The sequence below is a fragment of the Myotis daubentonii genome, chromosome 14 (assembly GCF_963259705.1).
Source record: "Myotis daubentonii chromosome 14, mMyoDau2.1, whole genome shotgun sequence".
NCBI classification, from domain to species: Eukaryota; Metazoa; Chordata; class Mammalia; order Chiroptera; family Vespertilionidae; genus Myotis; species Myotis daubentonii.
Window position 1 is genome coordinate 26,583,899 of NC_081853.1, and position 10,957 is coordinate 26,594,855.

The following is a 10,957-nucleotide window of genomic DNA, read 5'->3' on the forward strand; positions in this document are numbered from 1 at the left end:
CTCTTCCCTGGGCCGAGGCCTCCTTAGTCCTCTCCTCGCTCCATCCTCTAGGGCAGTGATGGCGAACCTATGACACGCGTGTCAGAGGTGACATGCGAACTCATTCTTTTGGTTGACTTTTCTGTGTTAAATGGCATTTAAATATATAAAATACCAAAAATATAAGTCTTTGTTTTACTATGGTTGCAAATATCAAAAAATTTCTATATGTGACACGGCACCAGAGTTAAGTTAGGATTTTTCAAAATGCTGACACGCCGAGCTCAGAAGGTTCGCCATCACTGCTCTAGGGACACCTTCCCTGAAGGCAGATCTGATTGGCCCCATTAGCCATTCTCAGGCCCCTGGCTCCTCAGCTCACGGACACAGGCCTTCACACATCCTCTGCGTAGCTTCCACAGCACCCTACTCTGAGGTCCGAGACCACGCTCGCCTTACTCCTGCTGTCTCTCTCATCCCTGCCTGATGCCAGCACAGCAGGTGCTCCATCAGTGTTCACTTCACCCAATTGAAGATGGAAAGGCAGGAAGCCCCTCCCACCCCATCCTACACCATCCAGCCTGGGGTGGAAACCTCTGGGGTGCCCTCCTAGGACCAGATGCCCCCGTCCATCTATGTTGAGACCCATGGGAGGGACAGGGAGCATTTGAGTCCGGTGGTTGGCCTTCTGGTTTCTGTGACCCAGAGCCACAGGGACTCCCTAAAGCCCAGCTCAGGGAACTAGTGTGATGCCTCTGGGTGCCCCGGTGGCTCCCAGTCCTGGCCCTCACTCTCTGGGTCCCGGCTTTCCCATCTCGAGCACTTGGTCAGCATCTGTCAGCTCCACCCCAGGCAGGACCTTCAGAGCGCTCACAGGCAGGGAGAGAAGGATGGTCAAAACACTGAGCCTCCTCTCAGCACGGCATCAGCCAGCCCAGCCCCGCGGAGCTGGGGCAGGGTCCTGGAGCCCCAGGCATTAACTCCTCCGCCAGAGGACTGGGAAAGTCACGGGTTTCTCAGATAGGGACCTGGGTGGCAGGAGCCCTGAGGGCACGGTGGGTAGTCCTGCTGGCCCAGAGAGGGCACAGACATATTCAGGGTCGCCCAGCACTGCTAGAGATGGATTGGGAAGGAGGGCACGCGAAGGGCACAGAGAGGATGCAGGCACCCCCTGTCTCTACCTGCCAGGTTCCTACACTCCACAGACGACAGCCCGGGCTGTGAACCCCCAGGAGTGGCAGCCCAGCCGGCTGAGAAGCAGCCCCCCACCCACTGAGCCCCGGAGGACGAGCTACACCCCGGCCCCTGCTGACAAGAGCTTCCCCGAGGAGGAGGAAGAGGAGGATTGGGAGCCACCAACTAGGTGTGTGGTGGGAATGCCGTGAGGATGGAGACAGTCCTGGTCTCTTGGGCAGGATGGTGAGGGTCACGGTCCCTGTGCGGCCGTGGTGCGGGCAGTGGAAGAGTCTGGTCCGCCCCCGAGGACGGGCTCCTCCTGGGAGAGGAGAAAACATGGAGCAGACTCTCTCAGCCAGGCCGAGGTGGCGGAGGGCACAGCAGGGGCACAGGTGGGGAGGTGGGCAGCAGCCGGGTTTGCCCTTCCCAAGTCTGGGAGTCTCCAGCAGCAGACTCAGAATTCAAACCCGGGTCCTCCTGACTCAGCCCAGATGGCTCGAGGGCCCTTTGGGTCATGGGCACCAGCCCTGGCGTGTGGATATGGTGGTTTTTGTGATGTCGGCTTCAGAGATCTCAGCCTCTCCCTCGAAGGAGGAGGCGCCCACAGAGAGCTGGCCTTGTGGAGGAATGCTGGCCACCCCTGCCCATGTCCATGCTGTTGGTCAGGCAGTTCCTTCTGCCCAAAACACCTTTCCCTCTCCTCTCCTGGCCAACACCTACTCATCCTTCAAAACCCAGCTCAAATTTCCCACCTCTGGAATGCTTGACTTCCTCAGGCCGATGACAGTCTTCCCTCTGCTGGTACAGCTGCTCGCGTGAGCCCCTGAGTGGCACTAGCCACCCGTGTCTACCGGGTTAATTACCTGGCTCTTCCACCTCCCTTCTGCGTGGCACCCCTAGCTCTGCGCCTAGCACCCAGTAGGTGCTCATACACACTTTGTGACTGAATCCTCAGCTCCCTGAGAGCAGGGGCCCTTCCTTATTCACCTCCATGGGCCAATTGTTCGTACAATGGACTTAAATGGAGAGAACGTCCTCAGCCTTGGTCTTCTCATCTTAAAATGGGAAGGGAAGGAGGCAGCTATTTTGCTTTATTGCCCCCGAGGCTCCCTGGGGGAAAGCCTGTGTGCCTTTGGGAGAGAGGAAGCGCTTTGAAACCATAGCACACGCTATAAAGAGCCAGGACTTGGTGCATGGCCGATGGCTTTGTGAACTCTGAAATGTGTGACTTATTACCTTTCTAATGAGACTCGATTTTAGAGCTGATAATGGGCTCATACAGCCTGTGATGGAAGTTATGGGATGGTCTCAGCCCCTCCCCCAGCACAAATTCTCCATCCTCTCCATCCATCTGTGTCCCTGCTGGCTCCAGCTCTGTCCCTGTCACTGTCCTATGGTGCCATGTGTCTGGGTGGGGCCAGAAGCCGTCCTCTGGGGCTACACCATGGATCTCCTCTTTGTCTGTCTGTCTGTCTGTCCTTCCGTCTGTCTCTCTTCCCAGGCATCCTGTGTCACTGCTCTCCACCCCGTCTCATCTGCCCCTGTTCTAAGACCGGCAGTCCTGGCCGCCCCTAGCTGCGTCTTCCCCTCATTCCGTGTCACCTACCACTGCCCCGGGGCCCCAGCACTGCCACCGAGGATGCCCGCCTGCCCACCCTCTGGCCCCTCGAGCCCAACGCTGATGGCCATTTAGAAGACTCCTCAGGCCCAGCCTGCCCGCCCGCCCACCCGCCTACCAGGAGTTGACACTCTCTGGTTCCTACGTTACAGCCCAGCCCCCGGCCCTGCCCACAAGGAGGGCTTCTGGCGCGTGTTTGGGGAAGCCCTCGAGGACCTGGAGTCGTGTGGTCAGTCAGAGCTGCTGAGGGAACTGGAGGTAGGCCACCTGCCCCGCGGGCCTGTGTGGGGCGCCTGCCTCTGGGCGCACTGGTGTGTGCACCTTTGGGAGGCAAGCATGTTGGTGGGATTGTGCTCACGTGTAACCTGTATGTGTGCACTCACCCAGCACCCTCTGTGTAAAGGTATCTTCACACACGTGCAGACTGTGCATGGACATGTGTGCAAGTGTGACTGAGAGCATCGTGGTTGGCACAGCAGGGGGTGTGCACATGTGAGCATGTCTGGCACCATCGCGTGTGCACTGGGACCATGTGTGTATGCATACATGTGAGCATGCTCATGCATGCACAGTGCTGAGTGTCTTCTCACACCATGTGTGTCTGAGTGTGCACATTTGGATGCATAGGAACAGCTTGGTGTTTGTGTGTGCATGTGCCCTATGTGGACGTGGTTGTGGGCATGCCCTGTGGGAGCCTGTGGATGTCGACATCGTTTTCAGCACCGGCCGTGAGGAGCCCGAGGAGCTGAGAGGCGAGTGCAGCCTTGTATGATGAGGTCAGCACCGCCCGTGCGGGAGCAGGCTGCCCAGGAGAAGCCAGGGAAGGCCCGACGGGGTCACTCCCGCAGCTCCTTCATACGCGGAGAGCAGCCCTTCACCTTTCCTCTGGGCTGTGTTCTAGTTGCTTCCCTTACTCTGCCTTCCAATTCACTAATGTTCTCTCTGGCTGTGAATCTACTGTTTAGCCCACTTCGTAAATATTGTATTTCAACTTCCACATCTTTTATTTATTTAATCTCTAATTCTTTTTCAACTCTTCCCAGCCTTTTTTCTTAATGTCTCATTTTCTTGGTTTTTTTTCTGCGTACTTTAAGCAGACTTATTTTAAAGTTTCTTTAGATGTCTCCCCCGTCCCCCACCCTAGTTCGTTGGGTGCAAATTCATTCGTCCGCGGTCTCGTGAGCAGGTGGACTCTGTTTCGTTGTCGTGCTTACTCTCAGCAGCGGTTACTCCTGGAGGCTCCCGCACGTGCTCTGTGTTGCTGAAGCAGCTCTGAGGTCTGCGGTGGCTTTTGAGCTTCATCAGTTCCACACCAGGTTTTCATTCGTTGCTCGGCGTGGTGTCTCTATCACACTGTTTATGGAAGGCGGATTCTGGCTCACGCTTCGTCAGTGGTCACCTGAGCGGCTGGCTTCTCTGTCTCACACATGGCTTCCCAGCCCACAGTCCTGGTGGTTCCTTGCCGAACCCCTGAGCTGGCAGGCAGGCATCTCTAGTCCCCATTCAGGGGTGGCACTCCCTCAGCGCTCCGCTCCTCCCTGAATGGGCGCCCCAGCTCCTCACTGCACATCTGGTTCCATAGGCCAAGTGGTTCCACTTCTGCTCATGTCTGTCTCAATTTAATTTTGTTTATTTTTTTCTTTGAAAGTGTTTGTTTTGAAAATTTTATTTTTAATTTACCGTAAGATTTGGAGGGAGATGCGAGCTCTCTGTATCAGCTCGGTCTGCATTTTAATTGGAAGTCCTAGAATTCTACAGTTCTAGGGTCCAAGCGCTTGTGGTGTATACCCTGCTTTCATTGTTTAATGATCCTATTACCCCAAGATTCTGAGCCTCTGGTCTTTCTGTTCGGACCCTGGCTCTCCAGGCAGGTGAGGGCCAGCTGTAAGAATTGAGAAAGGTGTCTGTATGCCTCCTCATTCAACATCCTCTCGTGTTCTCCTCTCTTCCTCCCCACCCCACCCCAAACCTTTGGCCCTAATTGGTCCTTAGGGGATCTCTAAAAGACCCAAACTCCCAGCCGCAATGTCAGAGAGAACCTTGTATTAATAGTGGAAACTCAGAGCCTAGTGGGCGTGGCTCAGTGGTTGAGCGTCGACCTAGAAACCGGTTCATAGGTCAATTCCTGGTCAGGGCACATGCCTGGGTTGCAGGCTCGATCCCCAGTAGGGGGTGTGCAGGAGGTAGCCAATCAATGATTCTCTCTCATTGATGTTTCTCTCTCCTTTCTGCTCTGAAATCAATAAAAAATATATTAATAGTGGAAACTCAGAGACTGTGATGGGCAGGAGAGAAGTTTCTAGGCTGGGCAGATACCCTTGTGCCTAGGAAATGATGATATTGCGGGTGAGAAGTGCATCCTCCCCTCCCACCGACCCCAGAAGCGCCCCCCTACTCTCACCTCTGGATTTCCTGGTCTGAATGTGAATAGATTGCGCTCAGGGTCACGGACTCGCGGGGCTCACTTCGAGTGCAGCATTCCTGACCCCGCTCCCCCATCCCAGAGCTCCCCTTCGCTTCACCTCTGACACGTGTCCTACGCCTGCTCCTTTTGTCCTTCCCCACTGTCCCCATCCCTGTCCAGGCCACGGTCGTCTTTTGCTTGGACAACTGCATGGTCCCTCGCAGGTCTCCTCTCTGGCTTCCACACTCACCGCTATAGCCCGGTCTCCACCCAGCAGCTGGCAGATGCTACTAAGTCCACAAATCTGATCCTGCCCTCCACCCCCTGCACAGACCCTTCAGAGTGTCCCCATTGCCTTTGGGATGAAGTTAATGTTTCTCACTGTAGTCCCAGGGGCGGGTGGGATCAGCCCTCATCTGTAGCCTCATTCCGTGCCCTTTCTCCAGGCTTCTTCTAGATTCCCATTGCAGGGCCCTCGCACAGGCTGTTCCCTCTGCCTGCCAGGCCCTCTCCCTCCCCACCCGCTTTCTTGCTCATCTTTTAGATCTCAGCTCAGGACGCTTCCTGACCTCTCACACGGGACCAGATTCGTTGTCCTCACCTTCCATGTACCAGGCCTCTGTGACTGTTAACTGCCATGTGTAACTTTATCTTATTTGTTTTTGCAATTAACAAGGTAACAGAGTGGTTAAGACCCTCGACTTTGGAGCCAGGCGCTGAGTTCAAATCTTAGTCTCTCTGAGCCTCAGTTTCCTCATCTGTAAAATGGAGAAAAATAATGGCACTTGCTGGTCTTGTAATACCGTAGAGAATAAAATGAGTTCGATGTGTAAAGTGCTTAGAACTGAGCCCAGCACAGAGTTAGAGCTAATTCAGTGCCAAGGATGGTTATTCTGATTGCTGGTGTGAGAGACCCGGGAGGACAGCAGCGTGTCTATGCTCCTCACCTTTGTGACCTTGAAGGCTGACATGACACATAGTAGGTGTCCAAAGAGGTGGCTGAGGACAGTGAGTGTCTGAGTGAAGGGTTGTGTCCTCACAGGCATCCATCATGACGGGCACTGTGCAGAGTGTGGCCCTCGAGGGCAGGCCTGGCCACCGGCCCTGGCGGCGGGGCCGGGAGGTACGCCCTTCCCCGGAGGAGCTGCAGGAGCTGCTGCTGCCAACACCCTTGGAGATGCACAAGGTGGGTGCTGGGGGGGGGAGGGGCGCACAGGAGGCCTGGGTGTGTGTCCTGGTGCTATGAGGGCTGGCCATGGGCTCCAGATGGGCCTGCTTCTCTTCAGCCTTCATTCCTCCTCCGTGAAATGGGGATTTTGTACTGGTTTCTCAAAACTCCCGTCACACACACACACACACCTGTGATGCACGCTGGGCTATTATTAATATTTTCCTTTAAGTAGACTCACTTTTCTCAACTTAAGTTACTGTGTGTATAGGCTTCTACATATTATGTGTATATATTTATTACTACCTTAAGTAAAAAGCCAGCATTTTGCCATCTGTAGGTTACTATATAGAAAGAATAACACAGAGGAGAAAGAAAACCTCTCCCCTGATAGCCCTCAGAATCCTCTGAGCCTGAAGCCAGCTCTTGGGTAAATTGGGGGATGAGCAAGTGTTGGGGGTAGTGAAGACACGTGGGCACCCACTGAGACCTTCTCCGGGGGGAGGCAAGAGGACTGAACGAACTGACAGGAACTCCCTTCCGAAGGGCCTCTGTTGTGATGGAGAGCCTCGACCTGGGGCCTGGAGTCTGCTGAGTGCAGAAGGGAGGGGAGCTCCATGGGCACCGCAAAAAGGCGTGCGGAGTGCCTCTGGGCGGGGACTGCCTCCCAGAGACATTGAAAGCCAGACCAAGGATTCCGGCTACTGTGGGAAGTTGGGGCCGGAGCTCAGCTCCAGGGACCGCCTCTTCCTTCTGCTCCCAGGTGACCCTGTACAAGGACCCCACGAGGAATGACTTTGGCTTCAGCGTCTCAGACGGCCTCCTGGAGAAGGGTGTCTATGTCCACACTGTGCGCCCCGAGGGGCCCGCCCAGCGTGGGGGCCTCCAGCCCTTCGACAGGGTCCTCCAGGTAAGGCTGCAGCAGGCACCTCCGGGGGAGTGGTCTTTCCTAGCCCTGGGCTTCTACCCTGGCTGAGTGGCCTTGGGCAGGTCACCTCCCCTCTCTGAGCTCCTTCATCGTGAAAAGGGAATGACGACACCAGTCATATTAGTCAGGTTAGGCTCAGTTCTGTTGCAGTAACTAGCAACCCTGTGTCATAGTGTTAACACACACGTCCACTGTGGACTGCATTAGCCTTGCTCCGCCTGGGCTGACGGAGACGCCCCCTTCTTGTCGTTGCCTCAGACACCACAGCAGAGGAAACCCGACTGGAAAATGGCATATGGGATTTTTCTGCCTTTACCTATCACTCCCCTTCATGGCCTATTGGCCAGAATTAGTCATGTGACCTCACCAACTGCTTGGGAGACTGGGAAATGCAGATGAGCAGATGGAAAGTTATGGGCATCCTGGCCCAGCCACCTGGGCTGCCTTTCCCCTGCCCCAGCTACTTTTGTTCCCTTGGTGTGATTTCTGCCCCATTTGTGCTGAATTTATCGAATATGTTTTCTCTAAATGGATGACTTTTTTTCAAGTTAAATTGATTTTAAAAGGAACCTTTTCGACTCAATTAGGAATGAAAACCTGACACTGTTTGCGTGAAGTAGAAGGCCAGTGTAAAATACAAATGAAATAGCAACAGGGCATGGCCACACCGTTGTAGGCAGGAGGCCAAATGTGTGCTCTCTCACGACAAAAAGGCGTCAGAGGGGCGAAGGGTGTACCGGCACCTCCCTGGGACTTTCCCTCTGATTAAACCCACCAAAAGGATTGAGCGTTAAATGAAGAATGCTTTCCCCCGTGTGAGTGTTCTAGGTTTTTCCTTCAGCCCAGGCCAGGCTGATGCCAGTCTGTCCCCTGGGCTGTGCACCGTGCAGGTCAACCACGTTCGCACGCGGGACTTCGACTGCTGCCTGGCGGTGCCGCTCCTGGCCGAGGCGGGCGACGTGCTGCAGCTGGTCATCAGCCGCAACCCGCTGGCACAGAGCAGCCGGACCCCGCGAGCACCCGGCCCCAGCAGCCCCCGGATGCTCTGACGTCGGCGTGGGCGCCACCCAAGGGGCACTCCAGCTGATCCTGGCTCCCAGACCTGTAGCTGGGCTGGAAAAGTGGCCAGCCACATGTCCATCTGTCCATCTGGCAGGCTCTAAGCCACGGACAGGACCTTGTCACTGTTCTCTGGTTCTGTGGAGCTGGGGTGCCAGGCAGGGAGGTCCCTGCCCCAATTGGAGTGGCATCTCCAGGTCTTTCTCCAGGTTGGGTCTCCAAGATGCCCAGAGGTGCCCAGCCTAACAGGGACAGGCTGCCTGCTCAGCTGGGAGAAGAGGGGCCTGGAGGTGGCCTCAGGTCCCTACTGGGCATCCTCAGACAGGCGTCTGATGTGGGGAAGCGTAGCTCAGCGTAGGGAGCGCTTTCTCCCAGTGGAGCTATGGAGCTGGAATGAGCTGCCATGGAGGAGTGAGCTCCGTTAGAGCAGGTGAGCAAGCAGGGCACCCCGTGGGCTTGTTGCCTGAGGGGTGAGGCCCCCCAGTGATGCCTCCACATGTGCTCAGAGGGCTAGTTTCCTGACAGGAGCAATCGGGGTGAGGCTGGGGCCACTTCAGCGGAAGAAATGACCGCCAGGAAGGATGCTGCCCGGGCGGGAGCCACCTCCTCCTCCGGGATCCTGGTGTTCGGGGCTCGCTGGTTCTGAGAGTCTCTGAGTCCCAGTGTCCCCACTTAGAAGGTTCTGAGCTGGGATGTCTGGAACCCAGGAAGCATCAGCCCTTTGTTATGAAAGTTGGTGATGGTTTCATTTTGGCGTCTCTGATCCAAAGCTTCTGAGATTTGAGGCTGGGGTACTGGGCGCCCTGGGCAGCTCAGTGTCTGGCTTTGGGCTCTCAGCCCCTCCTGCTTCTTTTGTAGGACATGTGGCCACTAACCCATCTGCACAGGCCCCTCGGAGCCCAGGCTCCTCCATGCGGAGGGAGTCATTTTGGGATAAAACCGGGGCTCCATTCACCTGCCACTCAGTGAAGGTGGGAAGCCATGGAAATACGATACATAAGCTGGTGCAGCTACTCTCCAGTGTCCAGTTCAGGGGAGAAGGAGGAGGGCGAAGCACAGAGACAGAGAGAGAGAGAGAGAGAGAGAGAGAGAGAGAGAGAGAGAGAGAGAAAAGAGAGGCTGGAGAGTTGGCCATTCTCTCTCACACTCAATGGTGACAGTGTCCAAAGTGGTCATTCAAGGAAGTTCCTTCCCACTTGAAATCTGGAAGCACCAGCATCTCTTAAAATTGCTTTCCTCATTTCCACAGACCAGAAGCCCTTTTGGTTGTGAGAAGGGCCCAGGGCCTCCGCCTGGTGGTCTGGTGTGGCCCCTGGGATGGAGGTGGGCGGGCAGGGTGCAGCCAGGTCTGGGCTTTGCTTTGTCCCCACCCAGCTCTTGATGGGGGGGTCTCACAAAAACGGGGCACCCACTCTCACCTGCACCCGCCTTCGCCTCTGTCCCCCCTTGGCCCGAAAAACGTTCTTCCACTCAAGGGACCAGATCAGGAGTCAAAGGCCTGTTCCTCCCTGACCCCACCCCCCAACTGCTCGGCTGCTGTGTGACCCCCTGTGAGACTGATGCCCCCCAATGGACAATCAAGGGGTGGACAGTCTCTGAGCAGGTTCAGGCCCCCGTGTCCACTGTGGCCCCTCAGCCCCCTGCCCACACTCTCCCCAAGGGCCTGCCTCCCTGGAGAGCCCTTATGCCCTGGCTGGACTGCCCAGTGCCTCTACTCTCTTGGATGTCTGCGGGAACATCCACCCATTACAGGGGCACCAAGCAAGAGCCAAGAACCCTCAGCTTGGGGTGAGGGCACAGCAGAGACATGGCCACTTGCAGCCTCACCTGTGTGACTTTAGGAAAGTGGCTCAGCCTCTCTGGGCCTCTGTCACTTGACAGAGTTGGACAGAACACACTCCCGGGGCCTTTGACTTGGGGACGCTGCGCTGGACTGCAGGCGAGGGAAGATGCACCCTCACCCTGACCAATGCTCCCCTTCCTCCCGGGGCTGGGGCCTCTGCCATCCCCCTGCCCCATCCGCGTATGCAACGGGACCTGGAGGCTCGGCGGGTGGACTCCTTGCTGGGGCCGCCTTCTCATATGCAATATTTCTTCTGGCTTCTCATGGGGATGTTCATCCCAGACTTGACGTTTCCTGACACCCGTCCCGGTGAGCGTCCTGCCTGCCTATGCATTTTGGGTACAGTCCTTGCAACACGCCCCTCCCACCCCTAAAAGCTGTATTTTTCTCTGGCTGAGATGAGAGCATATTCCTTGTATTTTTCTACATGGGGTTTCTTAGGGCTCTCGGGAAGCACTACAAGCCAAGGGGCTGCACTGCAAAGGCCATTTGGGGTGTCTGCATCCCGTGTCAATCTGTCTGTCCCACCAGGGACTGCAGTGACTTGGGAGTTGGGGGTGGGGTGCTGTTGGGATGATTTGCATTTTTTTAAATAAAATAATGTAAGTGCACTTGGAGTGGGTGTCTACTTTTTTTTAAATCATAGGCTGGCAAGTCAGCGTCTGTTTGGGTCTTGTGACATCTCACCTGCTTTTGATTAATTCATTATCATCCACTCAAAAAGCCTTTGTGTACGATGCATCATTTTAGCCCCCGGGGGGAAAAACAAGAACAAGAGAGAT

General features: G+C 55.8%; 1 protein-coding gene across 4 annotated transcripts in view; it reads left to right on the forward strand.

Annotated features, from left to right (window-relative positions):
• The window catches only part of GRIP2 (glutamate receptor interacting protein 2), an 83,921-nt gene extending 73,129 nt beyond the window's left edge, over positions 1-10,792 (forward strand). For 3 of the 4 annotated variants that reach the window (XM_059663685.1, XM_059663684.1, XM_059663686.1), the window contains exons 20-24: positions 1,168-1,342; positions 2,926-3,031; positions 6,220-6,363; positions 7,109-7,255; positions 8,164-10,792. In XM_059663685.1, coding sequence (XP_059519668.1) covers positions 1,168-1,342; positions 2,926-3,031; positions 6,220-6,363; positions 7,109-7,255; positions 8,164-8,322 — 731 coding nt within the window. In that variant the 3' untranslated portion in view covers positions 8,323-10,792. Of the gene's footprint in view, positions 1-1,167; positions 1,343-2,656; positions 3,032-6,219; positions 6,364-7,108; positions 7,256-8,163 lie in introns of those variants that run through there. The other variant, XM_059663688.1, reaches the window with a different exon arrangement.
• The last annotated feature ends 165 nt before the right edge of the window (positions 10,793-10,957 follow it).